Source organism: Peromyscus eremicus, chromosome X, assembly GCF_949786415.1.
Source record: "Peromyscus eremicus chromosome X, PerEre_H2_v1, whole genome shotgun sequence".
NCBI lineage: Eukaryota > Metazoa > Chordata > Mammalia > Rodentia > Cricetidae > Peromyscus > Peromyscus eremicus.
The window spans coordinates 127,174,620-127,198,725 of NC_081439.1; the positions used below are offsets into that span (position 1 = coordinate 127,174,620).

The following is a 24,106-nucleotide window of genomic DNA, read 5'->3' on the forward strand; positions in this document are numbered from 1 at the left end:
ACAATTTTGCTGTTAATATATTTAAGGTTTTTATAGTTATGCTTCACTTATGTTTTGATATTCATGACATTGTTTTGATAAGAAGTGTTAATGTTTTTTAAATGTTGAAATCATGTGTTGTTTAATTTTTATACTTCAAATTCTTCAACATTAAATATATGATGCTAAAAACTTTCTATTTATGTTTCTCACTACAAAGATACTACCTATTCTAGAGTCCAGAATTTTCTTTTTGATGTCTACATTCTTTGATTAAGCAAACTGGTCTATCCATAGTTTTTCTTTGCTCCTTATGAAAGGAACTTGCAGTTAAATTAGGAGCAGACTCAAAGAGCAACAATGCAATTGTTTGGCTTTCTGAAAGCTGTTAATCTGAATCCATGAAAAGCCTAAGTCATAAAACAGCCTTTCAGGAATACATATTTTAGTAGTCTAGGGTTTAATAAGAATTATATGAGTGGGGCTGGAGAGATGGCTCAGAGGTTAGGAGTACTCACTGGCTGCTCTTCCAGAGGTCCTGAGTTCAATTCTCAGCAACCACATGGTGGCTCACAACCATCTACAATGAGATCTGGTGCCCTCTTCTGGCTTGCAGGTGTACGTGCAAGCAGAATACTGTATATATAATAAATAAATTAATTAAAATAAATAAATAAAGGTGTGCGCCACTAAAAAAAAAAAAGAATTATATGAGTGATAAACTGCTGTTGAAAGCAGATCATCTTTGACCTGTCTTAAGCAGAAGATTGAATGGAATCAATGCATTCTCATATTTTCTCCTATAACTAGTACATACTCTCCCTTAAAGTCTCCTACACACTTTAGTTGTAAAATGATTAGAACCTTTGAGTGAGAAGATATCTTAAATATCATCCAACCCTACTCCATACCCATACTTGCAATCTTACTATCACAGTCTTCATGGCCGTTTTGCTACCCAGTCACTAACTTGCAGAGAATATTTCACTTCCACATTTGGGGGGAAAAAAAAACCTTAAAAATGTTGAAGGGAAATATTTCCAATTAAATGTCTAGATTACTGTTCCTATATTATCTTGGAGAGTATTCTGCATGTCACCCCCTTTCCCAGAGGATAGACCTTCAGTTTGCTCAAATATTATCATTCATTTTATGATCCACCCAATTTTCTTCCCCCAAATCTCTTTCCATCAAATAGTCTCAGTTTCTTCTATATTGTTTCCAGTCTCTTTGTTTTTCTTGCATCTACTCATTAATTATGGTGTCACAACTCAATCCCAGTTGTTTCTGGAAACGTTTAGTCAATACAACCATAAATGTATTCTTGTCTAGAATACAACTTCTCCCAGCCCTCTCGAGATCTTTAGACCAGAGACAACTCTTTCTAAAGAAGTCATTTTTTTTTTCGAGACAGGGTTTCTCTGTGTGCCTTTGTGCCTTTCCTGGAACTCACTTGGTAGCCCAGGCCGGCCTCGAACTCACAGCTCGAATTCACAGCTCGAACTCACAGAGATCCGCCTGGCTCTGCCTCCCGAGTGCTGGGATTAAAGGTGTGCGCCACCACCGCCTGGCCCAGAAGTCATTTTAATGCTCTCCCAATTCCACACCCAGTGACCTGCTATGATCTCTCTCCTGTGCCTTGAATTCCCTTCTAGTCGGGCTGAAGTTGTAAAGACAAAATGAATGAGCTTGAAATTAAAATGAGGCTTTGCTTCATTAAGTAAAGCTGATTCACTGATGAATATAGTAGCAAAGCTGATCTATGAAAAGATTGAACAGTTGACTTTGAAGTTGTTACAAATGTGTGTCCTTTGAGAAGTTACATTCCATTAGAGTTTAAGACATAGAGTACAGAATGTGAAGTAATTAATTTCATATACTAAATGATAGTGATCTTAATATCACACATTGGAACCACTAGCATTCCTTAGAAATGTCTATTTAAATATAAGAGTAAATGCTGTGTGGGAAATAATTTTAATGTAGCCTTGGTGAATGAAGATATATAAATTATGCATTAATCCTTCCTGTCCTATGCAGAATCGAGTATTACATTGGTTGGATTTATTCACAGTCACTTTAATATGCATTTTGAAAATAAATGACATATGAAAATAAATGTAGTAGAAGTGGGAATTTAGCTAACCAGATAACAGTTCCAGGCAAATAACTAAAATTGAAATACAGTAACTAAAATTGAAATTCCACAGTGGATTCTCGACAAAAATAAGGGCCTGAACCAATTATTCTAATATTGATATTTGTTCCACTCTTGAAGACTTGTATGTCAAGACAAGTATTTCAGTCTTGGCTTCATTTTTGTTCCTGAGAACAGTCCCAGCCAGCACCATAGGAAGTAAAGCCTAGACTCAGTTATATTTGTTTCAATACTTAGCAGACTGGGTGCAGGGGTTTCTATCCATGTGCATGATCTCTTAATTATGATTCTGAAACTTACTAGTTAAGAAATTCTAGAACTTTCTTTAAGTTTGAGGCAAATTCATTTGACGACATCCTTGACCTAAACTAATGTAAAGCACACTTTGAAGGTTACTGCAGTAACATTAAGTTTCATTAAGGTATCTTATGGGATATATATATATATATATATATATATATATATATATTAATATTTACCATATTAATTTTGAGTTTTTAAAAATCTGCATACCACAATGCATTTGTCCTCAGAATGGCTTTGGATAAAGAACAGTTACATTAATCACACACATTCCCACACTTTTCTACTAAATCTGTGAAGTTTTCGTTCTGAGTTAGTTTAGGAATAAATTGATTCTGCTAAGTAAAATATCTATGCCTTGTGTGTATCATGCTAGTGCTTTTATCTTGAGGGCATAAACTCAATGGTAACTTTGTTTCTTACAGAAATTTCACAAAAATAATCTAGTAAATGGGAAATCTATCCAGAAATATCCCAAACTAAATCCACAACCCATTTTAAGTTGATAATATCAGGATGACCCACTTCTTACAAGAAGCCACAAATGAATGAATGTATTAATGAATATTAAGAAAAAGCCTTTCATTGGTAAATAATAATCTTGGATCCAAATTGGATTTTTTATCTACCACCCAGTATTTTCAGCATTTCAAATGTGTTAAGTTGTAATTGAAACTGTGTTTGAGGGATATTGATACCAAATTGTAGCTAGAGTTTTCTCTGGTCCCGCCCAGGCCTGCAGGGATTCAGACTCAAGTAATCACACAGAGGCTTATATTAATTAAAACTGCTTGGCCATTAGCTCAGGCTAACTACTGAGTAGCTCTTACACTTAAACTCAGCCCATTTCTGTTAAACTACATGTTGCCACATTTTCCATGGCTTTACCTGTGTGCCATTACATGCTGCTCCCTAGATGGCAGGCTGGTGTCTCCTGACTCAGCCTTTCTCTTCCCAGAATTCTCCTTGTCTGCTTATCCCAACTGTACTTCCTGCCTGGCTACTGGCCAATCAGCATTTTATTTATCAACCAATCAGAGCAACACATATTCATAGCATACAGAAAATCCCACAGGACGTCCCCTTTTCTGTCTAATCAAAAAGGAAAGTTTTAACTTTAACAAAGTAAAATTACATAGTGTAGAACAGTTATCAAGCAAGAATCCTAGTATTAATATTATCTAGTTTATTTGTATTTGGCAAAACTAAAGAAAATATTCAATCTATCCTAAATTTGTGAGTATAAGGTTTTATATCTACCTTATATCTTATCATAACCATAATTATAACTATCTAGTCTTCAACAATATCAAAGACCTCAGAAGGATATAATATTACCTAAGTTAACAGGAAGTGCATTATAAGCAACTTCCAAAAATCTAGAATGAAAGAGACAGCTGGCTGCCTGGACAGTCACCTAAAGTTATTCTGCAATGTTGGGGCACCCATTTTTAGCCCATAGGTCTAGAGTCTCTCAGTCATTTTTCTGTGTCCTGTAGAATGTTTGGCAGTGTCTTCTGCGAAGCAGGAACCTGAAGGACTATTTTGCCTTGCAAAGTTCAGTGTTCACCTTCCTATGGGTCCTGCAAGTCCAGTTTATACAACATATTATCAAGCAGTCAATGCAAGGGCACTTTTTTGCCCAGTGGCTAACTTTTGCCGCAAAGAAGGCAAATTCCATAATGAGTTCCTTCAACACCCATTATCTTCTCTGAAGTAGATTGGTGTTGCCAGGAGCAGACATGTCTCAATGTCCAGAATTTCAAAGTTCTTAAAACATTTTAAATGCCATATTCTGTAAGTCTTTGAAGTGTTTGAAGATTATCTACCTAACTGAAATATATCTATGTATACCTAGGAAACTTAACATGACTACAAGTTTGACTATCATAGAAGACTAATTATTAATCTGTGTTTCTTAACTATCTCACAATTTAAATGAGCTGCACAAACATAATACCTTAAACAATAGCATAAATATACATACAGTATAACAAAATTAACTTTAAATTTGTATCAATAAACTAAAATCCATAGTAATGTAAAACATTTTAAACAAGTTGTTGCTCTTTAAAAGTAGGTTCAACATTCCATCCTTTTATCCTATCATATCTATATCCTATATTTCCATATCATATCCCCCTTTCTTCTTTTAAAAAGATATTGAGTATGACCAATAACAATTTGTAACCAACAACCTAAACAAAGACAAACATCCATAATCCATTTTTTGGGAATGTGGGAGTAGTTTTCTAGGTTACTTCTTGCTGATAGAGGGCACTAGTAATCTTATGGGGACACAAAGAAAATTTTAGGATTATGGTCAAGTCCTGACTGGAGTAGTCTATGAGGCTGTATTCTCTGAGCCAGTTGCCTTGAAGTTGATTTTTGGATGTTGGATGATCTGGCTGTGGTGTCATTGAGACCTTTCAGAGGGTCTTGGCTGGTCAAACTATATTATCCTGGAAGCAACATATCCTTAGACACAAATTTTGAAATCAAGTTATCTTTAAAGTATACATATTAATTTAATTCAGCAGCTTTTACAATGAAATATCTCTCTGGAGTTAAAAATCCTAAAGACAATATAATCCAGATTCTGTGTATGATTTCCATCTTTATGTAGTTTATTTTTTATATTACTTTTACTTTCTTTTTAAGGACTTTGTTTTTAAAACTTTCTAGTTCTTTATATAACTGTCTATATTCATTTTCCTCTCTCTTCCAAGCCTACATACATTTTTACATACACTGTAAACCTTTTAAAGTCTTATTCCATCTGAATCTGACATATTATGAATCTATTGCTTTAAATTGCAGTGGCTAGGACTCAAATGGCAGCTTTGGCTGCTGGCTCCACCCACCTAAGCTTCCTAACATGACAGAACTAAGTTTACTGCCGGCTCTGGAGAAACCATGCTCACTGCCAACTCTGGGAAGCAATGGGTCTATGCTTCCATCCTGAAGTGTGTAGCCCAGAAACCTCTCTATTCTATGCTATGCTATTCTATGCTATTCTATTCTATTCTATTTATTTATTTATTTATTTATTTATTTATTTATTTATTTATTTATTTATTGTCTGTATTAGCAAAGGCTATATGAACCATGAAGCATACTTCGCACCTTGGAGAAATCTCTGTATACCATAGCAGGAATCCACCATGCCGCACTCAAGCCTGCATGCTACAAACCCACCATACTGTAGCTCAAGCCTGAGAGACACAACTAGGAAGTTGTTTTTAGCTCCATTTTAGAATCTTTTTTTTTTTTAGGCTTTCTCAGGTTTTAGATGGAAACTGTTGCCACCACATCTGGATGCCATTTGTATTAGGAATATTTCCTGTGTCCCAGACTGCCACTCTCCAAATCTCTCACACTTGCATCCCCCAAGTAAACACACAGAGGCTTATATAATTTAAAACTGCTTGGCCATTAGCTCAGGCTAACTACTGACTAGCTCTTACACTTAAACTCAGTCCATTTCTGTTAATCTATATGTTACCATGCGTTCAGGGGCTTTACCTGTGTGCCATTACATGCTGCTCCCTAGATAGCAGGTTGGCGTCTCCTGACTCAGCCTTCCTCTTCCCAGAATTCTCCTTGTCTGCTTATCCCACCTATACTTCCTGCCTGGCTACTAGCCAATCAGCATTTTATTTATCAACCAATCAGAGCAACACCTATTCACAGCATACAGAACATCCCACAGCACCAAATTTGTTTAATCTCTGGATTAGTCTCACTTAGATATACTTCCTTAATCTTTATTTAGTAACTTAAGATGAAAAATTAATTGATTCAATTTAAAGGGTATTTTGCATAAGTATGGAGTCATTACTGGCACCTAAAGGGAGTTCTGTAAAGAAATGCAGAGAAATACAAGCACCAACATACAGGCTTCCTCCCCTTTCCTTGTAAGAGAAATATGCACACATATCCCCAAGAGATCTAGTCCCTTATTTCTTGTGCTTTCCTCTAATGTCTTGGCATATTTGGCAGAGATGTGCAATTTAAGATGAGTCTTTGCTCCATGAAAGGAAATATCTACCTAGGAGATTAAAGGACCAGCCTTCACCAAGTGAAAATGGTTCCTGTGTTGAATAGTGGCTGATGAAGAACCCATACTGCCATAAAAGAATCTCATTTCTTCCCTAGCAGCAGGGAAGGTAATCTTCATCCCAGTGATGAGAGCCACAGTGTTGGAGAAGAGGCTCTGCAGAGGGTGTTGGATGGTGCATGAACTTCTATAGTTTCAGGCAAGGAATAAAGTTCTATGCTTCTAGAGACCTGCACAAGAGAATTCTTGAAATGTCTTTATCTTAGGTTTGAAGATGTGACCAGAGAATTAGGTGTTCTCCAAGGTCAGGGCATGGCCACTTGTTTGAACTTTTTGTCTCACATTTGAGGAATGTTAAGTGAGAAAGCCAAGAAAATTGCAGTAGTGTCTGACCTGAGAAGCATGGGGGTGGTCTGGCAAACAAAAGGAGGGACCAGACTTAGTATCACAGGGAAAAGGCACTAGCCCCAAGCCTACCCTTACTTTGAGTTCAACTGATCTCCAAAGGAAGACAGAGTTGAAAAGATTCACTGAGATGAAAACCCTCCTCAAAGTTTGTTTTTGTTTTGCAATTGTTGTTTTTTGTTTTTATGTTTTTTTTCTGTACAGTTCATAATAGAATGAAGAGCAGAACTAGTCCAAAGAAACAATAGACAAAAAGACAGAAAAACAGTGTTGTGCCCCAGAATGCTGCAAGACTGTTGATTTGGTGTAGTACACAGAGAGTAAATGATTGGTAAAGAAGAGCTGAATCACAACAAAGGCAGAGTAGTAAATGGTGTAACTTTTCAAATACTTTGTTCAGCTTTACAAATTTAGAAATCAATCATTGGAGATAGTTGTTCCCTTAGGATCTTACCTCCTTGATAAAAGTTTCAAATTATTTACAAAAATGATAGTGAAGAACACAAAGAAGTACACTTTCTCATTTCCTTACTCCTGAACTCAACAGACTGAAATTGAGGACCATACCTGAGACCCTTGGAATAACATGGACTGAGCATAGCTCCTCTGACAGAGTTAGGGCACCATGATGCCAAGTTCTAGCCTCTACTGTGAGGTCTATACACATCTTTCCTTGACCCTGGACCTTAGTTTCCTCCAATAAAAGGATAATTGAAGTTATCAGTTATTAAAAATATGACTACACTGGACTATACTCCAAGAACTTAGGGGTGGAGGGAAGAGAGCAACAAAAAATGAAAAAGTAACTGAAATCAATAAATGAAACAATTAAACATCTAAGTCTCAACTTCCAGTCTGTATCCATAAGGTATGAAATCTCTGCTGAAAGTTTTCATGTGGAATATGAAAGTTGGGAGGCTTTCTTGGAAGAAAAGAAATTGTGCTGGGCCATGGTGCTTGGTTCTAACCAAACCTTTGACATTGGTCTCATCGCTGGGCTCCTGGAGCCCTATATTTTGTCTCTGTCAGACGGGGATCCTATATTCTACTCTGCCTGCACCTCACAGATAATAAGTCTTTATGTGGAATGGGCTGTTTCTTTCTAGTCTGAGTCTAGATGAGGCAATAAATGACGTCATTTTTCTTTCAGCTCACTCTTGGCTACACCACGGCCTCCACCTGCAGTGCAAGCAAATGGGGGGTCTGGAAGCTCCAGTGAGTCAGAGAGTAGTTCAGAATCGGATTCAGACACTGAAAGCAGCACTACCGACAGTGAATCCAATGAGGCTCCTGGAGTGGCCACTCCAGAGGTGAGTGAAGTTGTCAAGACTCCAACATCCATCTATGTCCTGATACATAAGGTAGCATGTCACATATCACCAGCATAAGTCCTTTAGTAGAGTAACTACTTCAGAAAAGTAGCCAGAGACTTGATAAGATTGTTTCTCTAAAACATATATCTATATGTGTCCTAACATATGTAGATTCCTTCTGTGTGGCTCAATCTGTATTGTATAGATTGCTTGCTGCATGACTGATTTTCTGTGGCAGTCACTTAGCTAGTTTTAGCCTCAAGCCTCATTCTACAAAAAACTAGTACATTAATGATGAAGCTTACAACTAATGTTTTAAGTGAACCAACAAAGCCAGTCATGACCCATTTCGATCTGAAGATGCCTACCCTTAAGTCTATTTTAAAGTCATTAAAGTGATAAATAGATACTAAACAAGGAAGACTTGAGAAATTGCCTTTCCATAAAGGTAAAACAGCACTCAAGCAGTCCTATGCTCCTTATTGCAATTTTCACCATGTGTCTGATAATAATAAGTCATGAAATGTTTAGCCTAGCACCACAAAACACCAGAACAAAACTTTGAAATAGAAGAATTAGGTTTTTCCCTTCCCATCCTCTATGAGTTGAGGATAAGTGCTCTGGTTCCCTGAGCCTGCATATGGTACAACAACTAAATTCATCTCATGGCTCTTTATACATTTCTTTTTCAATAACCAAAAAGGAATAATAGAAGGCAGTAGTCATTTTCTTGCTGTTAAAAATAGCAAATGCTGTGCTGGACACTTGACTTATATTTTCTCATTTCCTCTTCTTAACAATCTGATACTGTACTCTCTCTCACTATAGTCCATTTTATAGGTGACAATGTATGTTTATGAAAAGTTAAACCAAAACTACCCCAAGTTCTCAGAGTTATACAGTAGTAAAGCTTGGCCTGCAACCCAGCTCAGTATGCTGCCAGAGCTAGCTTTTAGGCCTGGAGCTACACTGCTAAGAACAGCAACTCACATAGTTTCCTTCCTACTTATCTGCTATTGTCTTCTACAGGCATGGATCACAGCTACTTAACTCTTTTTAATTCTGCCATCCTCTATTTACTGATGCCATATGCTTGGTGGCTTTCAGAAGAGGTCTCTAATAAAAATGATGGCTTTTCAGACTTTGTTGACTCACCAAGGAGACCTTACTCTCTCTGAGGAGTGGATGGGGGTGGGATTAGAGGAGATGGGGAGTAGGAGAAGGGGAGGGAGGGGAACCTGGGATTGGTATGTAAAATGAAAAAAAACTTTTTTTAAAAAAAAATTTTTTTTAAATGATGGCTTTTTATTTAAACTGGTAGACTTTAGAGTTGAATATGAAGAGCCTGAATTGAATATACCATTCCTATTCCTTAATAGTGAATGCTAGGGGGCTGGAGAGATGGCTCAGAGGTTAAGGGCACTGGCTGCTCTTCCACTGGTCCTGAGTTCAATTCCCAGCAACCACATGCTGGCTCACAACCATCTGTAATAAGAGCTGGTACCCTCTTCTGGCTTGCAGGGGTAACTGCAGGAAGAACACTGTATGCATAATAAATAAATAAATAAATAAATAAATAAATAAATAAATAAATGAATGAATGAATGAATAAATAAATAAATAAATAAATAAATCTTTTAAAAAATAGTGAATGCTAAAGTCTACATACACATCCCAAAAAAACTGATTATTGCTCATGCATTTAGGAAAGTGTAGTGGCTTGAGGGAGTCAATTTTTTTTAATCCTTCAGGAAAAACCCAAAGAAATTACTGTTTTCAATGAATTACAGCATTGTGTAGTAGACCCTAGTATTTGTGAAGATGGAAAGCTTTTCCTTCTGAACATGCTTCAGACGCACTTAGATTTCCTTTCAGGATAAGACACCATTACCTCTGTCTCTTGGTGACAGGGTGACCAATAATTCTTAGCAAAAGACTTTAGGAACAGAGTTCTCTCTCAGGAACCCTGGGCTACAGTCAGAAACATCCCCTTGTGAAGAACCCTTTACTTCCTAGCTAGAGCAGAGAAGGTTTTCAAAGGGACAATAGAAACTGGTGCTAAAAAAAAAAAAAAAAAAAAAAAAACAGACTGGTTGATTTGTAGCTGGATGTCTTTTATCTAGTCAGATACAGGGGGAAAACAAATCACTCCAATTTTCACTGAAAGTGTGTTCTCAATGACTCTCTCTCTCTCTCTCTCTCTCTCTCTCTCTCTCTCTCTCTCTCTCTCTCTCTCTCTCTCTCTCCCTCTCCTTCCCTCCTCTCTCTCCATGTGTGTGTGCACGCAGGCCCGCTGATTGTCATTTAACACCCAAGGTGGTCTGTTTCCTTTGTTTACAAGGTCTCAGGTAGCTCAAAATAGCCTCAAACTCAAACTTGATATGTAATTAAAAATATCCTTGAACATTGGACCCTTTTTCATGTCTACAACCACACCTGGTTTATATGGGTCTAAGAACAAAACCCAGCCGGGCGGTGGTGGCGCACGCCTTTAATCCCAGCACTCGGGAGGCAGAGCCAGGTGGATCTCTGTGATTTCGAGGCCAGCCTGGGCTACCAAGTGAGTTCCAGGACAGGCGCAAAGCTACACAGAAACCCTGTCTTGAAAAACCAAAAAAAAAAAAAAAAAAAAAAGAACAAAACCCAGGGCTTCATGCATGCTACGCAAGTATTCTATTAACTACATTCCCAGCCCACATCATCCAACATTTTATTAGCAAATAGTCACTATACAGAAAGTCCCCCTAAAGTATTACACGTGTGAAATTCATCCTTATTACTGTTTCTCAATCTGCAGCCTGAGCCACCCTCCACAAACAAATGGCAGCTAGACAAATGGCTAAACAAAGTCACATCCCAGAATAAGTCATTTATTTGTAGCCAAAATGAGACACCTATGAAGACTATTTCTCTGCCTCCTCCAATAATACAACCAGTGGAAGTCCAGGTCAAAGTGAAACCAAACCCCAGCCAGGCTGTGGCTGGACCCAAAGAAAGACCTCTCCTCAGCCTCATTAGGGAGAAGGCGCGACCAAGGCCCAATCAAAAAACCCCAGAAACAAAGGCTTTGAAGCATAAGTTGTCAACATCTGTTGATACAGTTTCTCAAAGGACAATTGGGAAGAAACAGCCCAAAAAAGTTGAGAAAAACACCAGCTTTGAGGAATTTACTTGGCCCAAACCAAATATTACCAGCAGTACTCCCAAAGAAAAAGAAAGTGTAGAGTTTCCTGATCCACCTCGAAGCCGTAACAAAACCACTGTCCATAAACCAGTCCCTAGGAAAGAACCAAGGCCTCATGCCCCTTTGACCACCGAGAAGAAGAAGTTTAGGGGGCCTGGGAAGATTGTGCCAAAGTCCCAGGAATTCGTTGAAACAGATTCATCTTCATCTGACTCCAACACAGACCAAGAAGAGACCCTGCAGATCAAAGTACTGCCTCCTTGCATTGCTCCTGGAAATAACACTTCTAAATCCAAGGATACTTCTAATGCTAGCCTGACCCTTAGCACCTTGACCACCAGCAGCAGCAACAGCAGCAACTTATCCACCAGCAATGAGGAGACAGTTTTTTCACCTCCTCCTGCCATGCAAACTGAGCTTTTGTCCCCTCTACGGGATCATGAAAATCCAAAAAGCCTATGGGTGAAGATTGACCTTGACTTACTTTCAAGAGTACCTGGCCAAAACAAAGTCCCAGCAACACCTGCCAAGACAGAGCACAAGGAGATTGCCTCAAAACCGAAGCGTCAAACTGCTGCCACCTCTGTGGAAAAACTAGCCCCTAAGGGCAAGCGTAAGCATAAGGTGAGTTGCCCAGTGGAGTCTGCCAGGTGACTGTGAGCAGAGTCTAACTTCATCTGTAGTTTTTTTTTAAGGAGACCAATGGCAGGGTATCACAAGCTTTGGTAAAGGAAATGGCATTTTTTTTTTAAGAGGAATGACATGTTTGGCATATGACAACAGTGTAACTACAGTGTTAGGAATGATCAGGTTGTGATGGTAGCCATTGGCAAAGATAGCTGTTAAGGACTATGAGAAATTATGACATATAGGAAATAAGAATACAAAGAAGCCTCTTTCCCAAGGTAGCCAGTCCCAGGAGTCAGCTCCTTAAGTTGCTCCTAATGCAAGTGGTTCCCATTCTAGCATCAGCAGGGTGCCTATCTGCACACAATGGCCAAGTATATCTTCTACGTTCATTCATGTTTGACACATATTAATGCACTCATGAGTCAGCTATCCTGGGGTATCCTGACATCTACAATAGCCTTTAGATAGCCTTTTAGGATTACTGACCTATTTGTAAGGATTACTCTGTGAAAATCTCATCTAAACATGCTTTGGTATAAATTCTAGGCTTGCATAGGGTCACCATAGGGGGAAATTCAGAGTGACTTTCACCAATTAAAATATGTCTAGACATATGAGTTTATAGCTAATAAACTCTTTCTTATTTACCTCTACATCTTAGGTTAATTTTTTAGAATCATGTTCTCTTGTGGTGATGTTTTGCTAATAGTGTTCCTCAAAGCACCATAGTAGGTAGAAATGTAACTCCTATTCCTTTGACTATTCCCTCTGTTTCTTTCTGGGAGGGGGTATCTTGAGTATGGCCATTATTCATGTTGTTTAGGGAAGAAAAGCTTACCTGTAGACAATAGTGACTTATTAAATGGGGTGCTCTGAGAGTCTTCATTCCTTTGTAATTAAAGGGTTAAAAAGTAGAAGAGACTGGAGGTGACTAAAATGAAGTAAATGTCAGAAGAGAGGGGTATGAGAACAAGGAGCATTAGGATACAGGGGAAAGATAGAAGAAAAGCATCTGGAATCATGGGTAGACTGAAAAGTGCTGAAGAAAGGAAACTGCTAGGTGAAGAGGGAGTTTTAGGAGATTGAGTGTGACCACAGAGGGAAATGAATCCTTGGGACACTGGGGAACACTAGGAGACAGGAAAGTACTAGGAGGTCAAAGTCTGGTAGGAGACTGTAGAGTGAAGACAAAAGAGCACTTATGACTCTGGGGAGCATGAATACAATAGGGTATTAGAAGACCACAGAGCACTAGGACTTAGATAACACTAGATTTAGGGAACGCTATGGGACAAGAGATCAATTGCACATTACATAGTGCTGGAAACCTAAGGGGAACTAGAAATTAGCAGCAAGACCCTGGGATAGGGTAGAATATTGACAAGTCCCAGAACAATGGGAAACTTTAAGACACTAAAGCTCTACAAAACAGAGGAATACTAGGAAACTAAGGACACTAGCAGATAGATTAGTACATGAAAAAGGGATTGAGGAAACCAAGGAACTGTAGAAGACTGAGAAGTGATAGTGTATATGGGAGTCAGAAGAGACAGGGAGTGCTAGGAGACATGGAGTGCTAGGAGACAGGGGAGTGCTAGGAGACAGGGGAGTGCTCAGGGATAGGGAGTGCTCAGGGACAGGGAGTTCTAGGCAACAGGGGAGTACTTAGATACAGGGAGTGACAGGAGACTAAGTAGTTAGGAGACAAGAAGCCTTGGTTATTTGGAACACCATGCATCTAGAGATAAATTTGAGGGTATAAGCACTTTGAGCCCAGCAAGCAGTATACTGAAAAACAGTTGTAGAGTGGAGCACAATGAGGCTAGTGTGCTTGGATGAAAGAAAATAATTGGAGACTGGGCATTTTAGACAGTCTGTAAGTCAAAAAAACTCTAGGAGATTGGTAAGCCCTATGAGACTGGAGACTACTAGAAGACTGAGAGATAGACAAATACAAAATACTGGGAAAACATTGGAGTGCTAGTAGACCAAATGGTATTTGGATGATGAGAAACACTATTCCACTGGAATGCACTATACTATTGAACAGTGACAGACTGGAGAGTACTAGGAGGCAGCAAATCCTAGGACATATGTGAGTGCTAGGATACAGAGTTACTCTAGGAGACTATACATCCCAGGAAAGAAGGAAACACTAGGGATGTAGGGATAGGTTGGAGACAAGAACTTGGAAAGTGGGGTGTGGTGCTAACATTTTTTTTTGCAATGTTTGCAGGCTAGAGATAACTAGGAGATCGGGGTCCCTAAGCCGCAGCAAGTATTAGTAGATTGGGGAACACTAGGAGAGTGAGAAGCAGAAGACTGGGCAGTATTAAACTGTGGAGTGCTAAGAGATAGTGGAGTGGTAAGAGATGTGGGAAGCTCTGACAGAGTAGGCAATGCTAGGCATGTGGGAAGCACCAGGATACAGGCAGATCCTAGGAGACCAGACGTGTGTATTAGGAGACAAGGCTGGCTACACTAAGAGACTAGAGACCACTAGGACACACAAAATTACCAGGAAACTGGACAGTACTAGGAGAATGACCTAGGATATAACTAGGTAATAGAAGACTAGGAAGTGCTAAAGGACTTGAAACCATTAAAGCCTAGGGAACACTGAGGGACAGGAAGTATGAGGGGCCTGGATGCTACTGAGATTCCTGGGATACAGGAAATTACTAGGTGGTGAAATAGGGGCAGGGCACTGGGCATCTAGGAGACAGTCAAGTACCGAGAGGAGTGAAAGCTCTAGAAGTCTAGGACAGAGGGAACTGCTAAGTAGCAGGTGCTTTGTAGGTGACAGGAGACACAAGAAGACAGAAGAGTACTAAGGAAGTGGGGAGTGCTAGGGAAATGGAACAATAAGAGTCATGGGAATGTTGTAGTTTGGGAAGCTGGAGGGACTGCCTAAAGAGGATGGCTAGGAGGCAGAGCAATTCTAGGAGGCAGGTGAGTCCTGAAGAGAGGCTTTCAGGGACAGAGAATACCAGTGCTCCTTAGTGAGTCATGCAGGAATATATCCAATGAAAGGATTCCAGAAGAGTAAGAAGTATGGGACCCATGACCTGCCCCCAATTCTTCTCTCTTATTGATGACAACAGTAGAGTGAAAATGTGTCTTTGCAATGAACACATTTAAGAACGAAAGACATTTTATACATGGTCCATTCCCTTGCATATTGTTGATTTTATAGACAGCCTTTGTAGGTCACCCACAAACCCCATGCTGTTTAAACAGGATTTGTACTGTGTTGAGATTACAATGTTCATTTCCTAATTATCACTTTGTAAAGGCACCATGGATGAAAGGAGTATATGAAAATTATAAATTCTCTTCACTTTCATTATGAGGTTCCTGTGCTACACAATCTTTAATCAGAGATTTACATTGAAGTTTAACTCTTTCATATGCCAACCTCTTGGTAGGACTAGACTAGGGAAGGTTGATTGCATTTCTGTCTGATAAAAAGTACTCATTTAACTCTCCAACCTAATCTAGAAGCTAAAATAGAAGCAAACTGTCTTTTTCATTTTCTTAATGTGTGAAACATGCTTTTTTGAATGTGTGGCATATTTCAAGATCTGTGTATTTTTTCCCCTGTAAAAGCCAGCAGAAGCTGCAGAGAAAATCCCTGAGAAGAAGCAACGCCTGGAGGACAACACTACTATCTCCTTGCTTCCTCCTTGCATTTCACCAGCCCCACCCCATAAGCCTCCCAACACTAGAGAGTAAGTTTTCCCTGTTTCAAGTTGGCCCTTGTATGAATGTTTTCACTTTATAAAAAGTCATGTTTGAACATATTGGGGGCTTTTTGTCCCATTAGAACATTTGACTAGAACCAAGAAGGATTTTGCACCAAACAAAAAATATAAAAGTGAATTAAAAAGAGAAAATATCAGAAAAACACATATCATCTTAATCAGATCAATCTGCTTTTGGCCAGGGTTCACTTCTGATGGAGACTAGACAATTTCCTTTGATCTAAATAGGGTGCTACTTTGAACGCCATTTCCTAATATTAATGCAAAGCTTGAAGACCAGTACTTGCATCCTGACTCCACAAAGGCCAGGAGAATGATATGCTTGGGAAATTGTGCTCTGCCCCCATGGAGGGCAGTTGTGTGTTAAGAAAGCCTGGTAAGGTATGTTGATTCTAATCAACTAGCCCCTCCTCTCTTTTCTTTCTCTTTGGCAAGTTTCCAAGATCAAGCAGGAGGCCTCCTTGTCCTTTTCGCAGTCAAAGAACATCATCCTTCTCCAGAGAAGGCTAACCCTCTGTGTCTAGAAAGTATTGTGAACAAGTTCCTTCTGTTTTATAAATATCACTTAACTAACAATCATGTCAGCTACTCAAGACATTCTGTCTGTGTAATTATTGCAATAAATTCATTCAACATTGGAGATTACTCCCATCAAAGCCCAGTTTTGGAGTCTATTAGCAGTCCAAAGCAGAGAGGTAATCCGGGCAAATGCTGCTAACAATTGATCTCACAGATTACTATTTAACATCAGTGTTACAGTGTCAGTCTGTCACAGATGAGATGTTGGGAAGAAGTTATTAGCTTGCATGGGTCTGGTGTCTTGTTTTAATGAAAGGTAGAAACAGACTCCCTTCCTCTAATCCTGCTCCGCATAATAACATTTGATCCCTAAGATGCCTGCCCCTCACTCTGAAATTCAGTTATTATTTGTGACATATTATGTACTCTCTGGTAGAGTTTGTCTCTACAATATCCATTAACATAGTTTTCAGAAAAGGAAATCCAGTGAAGCCACATGATTCAGTTTTGCTCAAGTCAACCAGGTATATGAGGAAGCATAGATCTTGATGTTCAAACATAATCATTCCTAGTTTTTCTTCCAGAATAAAATGGCATAGTAGTGGTACAATATTTCTCAGTTTCTAGGCTGGGCCAAGTTTGGAGTATCTACAGATAAAAGATAGAGCCCAGGGCAGTAGAAAAGAGCCATACTTTCAATGCCTTGCTAAGCAACATTACTAAGCAACCTATTGAGTGGTTGCTCTGTTTTATAGAAGAGTCAAAATCAAGAGTAAAGTAACTCTCAATTAAGAAATGGTCTTTTGCTGGGCGGTGGTGGCGCACGCCTTTAATCCCAGCACTCGGGAGGCAGAGCCAGGCGGATCTCTGTGAGTTCGAGGCCAGCCTGGGCTACCAAGTGAGTCCCAGGAAAGGCGCAAAGCTACACAGAGAAACCCTGTCTCGAAAAACCAGAAAAAAAAAAAAAAGAAATGGTCTTTTTACAGCACGGGCTTTGTATGCACTCTGCTTTTCCAGTAAATGGGAAATTACTATTTCCCTGGAAGCAATATTTATCATTCAGATAGGGCCTTCAACATGGTCTTAGGTTTGTCAACAGCATCAAGTCCTTGGAATTGAGGAAAGATGAGACAAATTGGTGTCTTAAGGGTCTTCTTTTGGAAATCACCTTGTGTGGTAGGAAGGTTTCTGTAGATGAATTTCTAAATAGTCTTATTAAATAAAAAAAAAAAATGGAACCTTAGAGAGATCAGGGAAATAGGGAAAGCCACCATCCAACCTTACCTCACCAACTCTGCAGCTTCCAAATATGAGTTACTTCCTCTCTACCCACATCTATATGCCTTGCTGTGGAATTAAGACATGTGCCACCACACCTGGCTCTGTTTCCAGTGAAGTCTTGAACACACAGAGATCCTGCCTGCTAAGTGATAGGATTAAGGGCATGTGTTACCACTGCCTGACTTCTTTGTTTGCTTAAAATGGCTCTGATCTCCAGGCAAACTTTATTTACTAAAGTACAAATAAAATATCACCACAGGTTTCTCCAGTCTGCAAAGCCCCCACAGTCCTGTGGCCTGTTTATAGAACAGTCACTCAGAAGCTTATTATTATTTATAACTGCTTAGCTAAGGCTTCTTACTAAATAGCTCTTACACTTAAATTAACCCATAATTTGTAGCTAGAGTTTTCCTGCGTGGCCCACAGTCAGGACAAATCTCTCTCACATGCCAGTCCCACAGCCACTCAGACCCGACCAAGTAAACACAGAGACTTATATTGGTTACAAACTGTATGGCCGTGGCAGGCTTCTTGCTAACTGTTCTTACAGCTTAAATTAATCCATTTCCATTAATCTATACCTTGCCACATGGCTCGTGACTTACCAGCATCTTCACATGCTATTTGTCATCGTGGTGGCTGGCAGTGTCTCTCTGACTCAACCTTCCACTTCCCAGCTTTATTCTCCTCCTTGTCCCGCCTACACTTCCTGCCTAGCCAATGGCCAATCAGTGTTTTATTTATCGACTAATTAGCAACACATTTGCCATACAGAACATCCCACAGCAATAATTCTTATCTATGTTTAGCCACGTGGCTTGGTACCTTTACTCAGTTCTACCTTGTCATCTTGCTTCTTCTGTGTCTGGCTGGTGACTCCTGACTCAGCCCTTCTTCTTCCCAGAATTCTCCTCATCTCCTCACCCTGCCTATACTTCCTGCCTGGCTACTGGCCAATCAGCATTTTAATTATCAACCAATCAGAGCAACACACATTCACAACATACAGAACGACATCCCACAGCACTCTTGCAAGCTTTATTTGTTCCTTTGTTCTTTTACCCTTCACTCTGGATCCTTAGAAACTCCTAAGAGAAAAATTTTCACTTTTCTAAATAAACATGCTGCACATAGAAAAGATGCTATATTTGATTGTGAGAACTGGAGTTACCCCATCAACCTTAAGAATGTTCTTTTGAATACCTCACCACATTTAGAACTTGACAAAGCCATGGTGATGTTCTTTCTTCCTGATCTACTGTCCTTTTCTATCCTATTTAAAGAAATACAAAAATATGAGAGAAATCATTTTGTGCTTCAAAACAATCACAGTGAGCTTTCTTAGAAAAAATTCCCCTGGATGTCTTTTGACAATGAGATTATTAAATATCCAACATTTCTAGTTTTCTACTGGGTAGATGAAAAGGGGACTAAGACACTGGTACCTATTACACAGAATGGACTGTTTCTCCATTTATCAGGTCAGTAGCAGATGGGAAAGTGCTGGCATACAATTTAAGATCAATTACCTCTCAGAAACAGCTCTTCACCTTGATGCCCCTACTACCTTCTTAGCCAGCTCAAGTGGATGGGGGTGGTTACAAATAATGAATCACTTCCTGTAGAGGTCACAACAATGGTTTACTTGTATGTGTATACAAACATACATATCTCCAAAGCTCAGATACCACTGTAATTATTATACTTTATGTGTTCTATTGTTGATGGAATTTCTTCATGGATAAGAATCCTGATCTGCAGCTAGAGAGGTTACTAAGTGGTCCAGAGCAGTTGTTGCTCTTGAGGAAGATCTGGATTTGTTTCCCAGAACCCACATGGTGGCTTACAACCTCCTGTAACTGTAGTTCCAGGTACTCCAACACCCTCTTCTGACCTCCTCGGGCACCAGCACACATATACATAAATGGAAAAATACTGATACACATAACATAAATCTAAAACAAAAATCTTGATCTATTTGTTCACTATATCATTTTATCTGGCATCACAACTGTGTTAAAATGGCTGACAATTCAAAGAATTTTAAAAATAATTAGGAAGTATTTTATATTAATTTTAGTCATTTAAGATAATGGCAGAAACATTTTCACTGTTTAAAATGTTAACTACATGGCAATAAAATAGAGTCACATTTATGAGACAAAAGATGAGGAAGAGGGAATGTATTATTATAATTGCTAAATCTGTATGACATAGAAGGGAACAAGCAGATTGTACTTATTTTTCTTTCAGGAAATCAGATCACCTGAATTCTTGTTCATCCTTGATTTGTTGCCTTGAGATAAAGCAAATCTATATATCTAGACACTGACTGAAATTGACCAAGAGGAAAACATAAATTCTTTTTGACTTAATTTGCCATTGAAAATTGTAGTCAATAATTATGAGAAGTAAATGGCTGCACAGTGCAATATTAGTTGTCTAAGAAAAGATTAAAATTCAAGTAATCATCATTGATTAGTCCAAGAAAGTAACTAAATGAAAATCCTTGACCCAATTACCATATAAAGTAGTTAGCATAAGATTTTAGTTGTTCTGTTTTATTTGAATTTTCAGTCTGTTTGATGATGCCCATTTAATGGGCAGATAAATCACCTTAAAAGCACAAGGGTACTTTTAGTATTGCAGATGTCTCTTGTTGATATCACCAAAGAATATTTTAAGTGGCTTTTTTAAAAGTATATTACATCAGTACTTCAATTTAACAGTTTAAGGTGAATGGATGTTTATTCCTTGGCATTGGCTTACAGCATTTTTACAGCAAATTTACAATTTTTATTTATTTAATTTAATTTATTTCTTAGTGTATAATCATAATATATCTTTTAAAATATGAAATGTATTGTTTACTGTGCCATTTATTTCAGATTGTTTAGTTAAATCTTAGTACAATGTATCCTGAAAAATGAAGGGAATAAAGTCTACATTGCATTTCCTATAAAAAATCTAATAGAAAATAATCTTGATTTGTTTCAGATATCACACTGTAGCACTCCTTAAATATCTACATTGGTCATAGGATTCTGTTTCTAAGAAATAATGAGTCTTGTATATGTATGTGTGCACATATCTTCATATGTATGTAGTGAGATTCTAACTCTATGTATTTTTCTGTGTTTATAGATATATTTCACATACAGTAAAGAATCAAGTTAGACATCACTTTATCTGAAAAGAGCAGCATAGTGATGAGATTTCCAAAGAAAGCAAGATGCAACTTTATGACACCCTACACTTTTTGTTTGCATAGCAATTCATCCAGGAGAGTAAACAGGAAAAAAGAAGAAAAGCTGTTTCCTCCTGCGCTTTCCCCACTGTCAGAGGACCCCCCACATCGCAGAAATGCCAGTGGCAATAATGGGCTCTTCAGTCAAGACAAAAACATCTCAATGGCTGGACCACTTACCTCTACCAAACCTAAGAGAAGTGAAGGCAAATTCTGTGCTACTTTCAAAGGGATAACCATAAATGTAAGTGTCTTAGAGGAAATACTATGTTAAGCAAAAATAAGTTAATGCAGCTCAACCAGTGTGACTTTACCATAGGAATGTTACAAGGGTGTAATAGGCACAGAAAAGCCAATTGTGTCTTTGTATAAAAATACTCAAACTCTCTATTATTTTAATATTAATATTATTATTTTTATTATAATAATAGTGTCCTTTGGTTCAATCTCTTTGTATCTTGAGGATGGGGAAGGCAATGCCTTAATGCTGAACACAGAAATTGCCATGTGGAAGGCACAGATCTTCTAGCAGGTGAAAGAAATAGATGGAATCAAGGTCACCTAATGTCACTAAACAGGAATAGGAATCCCAAGTTGCTTCTTTCTACCATTCAAATTTGCAAATGTGATTGTTGGAAAAACAAAGGTTAAGCTGGAATAATTTCCAATGGTGAATCTATTTCTAAAAGGCCCAATAATATTTCTAAGCTAAATGACTCTACAGTCCTTCAGGTTTTCTGCATTGCAGCTTGATTAGCATAGATTATGGAATGGTGTCATTTCAATATCCATACACAATGTTACTTTATTTTTAAGGTATAGGAATATGAACTATGGAAACCATGAGAGAATTAAAGAATGTTAATTTTAAAGAATAAAGAATATTAATGACCACTATATATCTACTCTTGAATGTAGATATATGAATACATATATACATCAATAAATGAAGATATTGCCGGGCCGTGGTGGCGCACGCCTTTAATCCCAGCACTCGGGAGGCAGAGGCAGGCGGATCTCTGTGAGTTCGAGGCCAGCCTGGTCTACAAAGTGAGTTCCAGGAAAGGCACAAAACTACACAGAGAAACCCTGTCTCAAAGAAAAAAAATGAAGATATATATCACCCATATATGTCCATTTTTCTTTAAATATGAAAAAATGAGTAACTTCTTAGATGTCTGGTATAACTTTTTCAGACCTGAACTCTATAGTCTATTTAACAATTCATAAAAGGCAATGAGGGTTCTTAGCTTTGAAGACTCCAATGTACAAGCCTCCCTTATCTAAGATAACTAAGATGCCTAGATGACATGCTTATCTAGGTAAATATCATTACAAATATAAAAATTTATACTAATGTGAAGTTGACATTTTCCATATTTGCAAACACACACACACACACACACACACACACACACACACATATGTATATATAGTCACATAAGTTAAAGAATCATCAAATCACACATCACTTCAGCCAAAAATAATCTATAATGTTGATAATTAAACTATTTATTCTAAGTATTATAAACTTTATTATGAGAAAGATAATGCTTCAAAAAGCTACAGTCAGGTACACAAAAGATTAAAAATTACTGGGGAAATGTTAAAAATATCAGTATATTTTCTCCTGGAAATGCATCATTATTTCATGTTGTATGACATATCTCTGAGTTCTTAAAATGAATGGATTTGTAGGCAGATTTCATGTTTTTATACTTTTCACAATCATGACTGTATCTAATCTTTTACAGTTAGATGTTTCAGTACTATCATCAATGCCATATGTGTGATATATGTGGTGTTTCAAGGTTCATGCCACATATCTTGGTCATAGAAACAGTTGACACTGTCCTAAGCTAACTCTACCATTTGATCTGGGTCAGTCTAACCCTAACAGTATAGACATTGAGCTGGTATAGGAGTCTCTTACAGCAGTACAGGTCTAATCTACATGCAATCTATGATGATCTTTAAAGTATTTTTTCTATATACATCATAAGAATTTACAAATATATATTGTTTCTGTACATTTATCTCAATGTGGCCTAGGTAGTATGAATTATCTGATAGCCAGGAAGGTCAAGAATCAAGTGGAAAAGATCAATTTTCATGGATTTAAGGACTACCATATTTAGCCTTTATACTATGGCAAACATGCATTCCTATGTGCCTGGACACACTCAGCAAATTCTAAGAGCACTGGGTGAAGGGGCAGAGTCATAAACCAGAAATGGCTTTTAATCTGAGGTGACCAATGAGACATACCTGTGCTCAAAGGAGAATATAAAATGGCTGGTGATTTATATCTTAAAAGGAAGAGAAACAAGGGGCTTATGTAAGTACATCTGACTATAGGCACAAGGCCATTTTGCTAGTATAGGAAGCATTTGTCCCTACCTAACTGTTGCAATACCCCTAAGATGGAGACATTCATAGGAACGGCAAACTGAACTGCAAGCTCCTAAGTTACAAGACGAGACACCATCCTTTCTTCAAATAAAAATCATTGTTTTCCTACCAATTTTCTGAGAGAAATTTGAGCCATCTTGGTGGATATGTTCAGAAGTGGTCACTGCAGATTCAGAGCTTCAAAGGGTAAGATTGATGTTTCCATTTTGGAATCATCTGTTCATTGCTGAATCTGTGTCAGCACATCAAGTTTGACAAATCTGATCAAGAAAGAAGTTAACTGAGGGACAAACCTTGAGGCACAGCAATCTTAGGGAGACACAAACTAGTAAGGGTATAAGGAGTAAGTGGAACCATGGAAAGTATTAACAGAGATAGAAAAGTCAGGATTGTCCACAGTTGTCAGGTGGGGAAAAGCAATCTACTATGTGAACATGGCAGGCAGTCTTGTGACACAGTGTGAGCACATAGTTCCTCTTCTCATCACATACATTCTTCTGTGTTCCATCCGTTCTTCAGCAATGCCAATTCAAAACAAAGCCCTCAAAAGTCTTTTATTCACTTAGTATTTGACCTGATGCAAATGAGGCTTTACTCTCTCAAGGCTTCAAAATACTACGGCATTCACTTTGTCAGATAGCAATCAAGGGCTTCATGAGGAAAAAAAGGTGTGTCAGCTTCCAGTTAGCCAGGACACAGTTGCAGAACAGTGCCAAATCTCCTGACATTTTTCTCTCCCTCCCTCCCTTTACTTCTTCCCCTTTCTTCAACTTCTTCTTTCTCTGCCTCTATATTATTCCTTCCCCTCCCCTTTCAGATTTTCTTCTTGATTTAAACCCTTGCCATGCCAG

General features: G+C 38.3%; 1 protein-coding gene across 1 annotated transcript in view; it reads left to right on the forward strand.

The window, feature by feature from the left end:
- The window catches only part of Aff2 (ALF transcription elongation factor 2), a 448,384-nt gene that overhangs the window by 396,088 nt on the left and 28,190 nt on the right, over window positions 1–24,106 (forward strand). Inside the window, exons 10-14 of the mRNA XM_059251561.1 lie at window positions 8,056–8,215; window positions 11,016–12,026; window positions 15,642–15,763; window positions 16,321–16,323; window positions 20,868–21,087. Coding sequence (XP_059107544.1) covers window positions 8,056–8,215; window positions 11,016–12,026; window positions 15,642–15,763; window positions 16,321–16,323; window positions 20,868–21,087 — 1,516 coding nt within the window. The remainder of the gene's footprint in view (window positions 1–8,055; window positions 8,216–11,015; window positions 12,027–15,641; window positions 15,764–16,320; window positions 16,324–20,867; window positions 21,088–24,106) is intronic.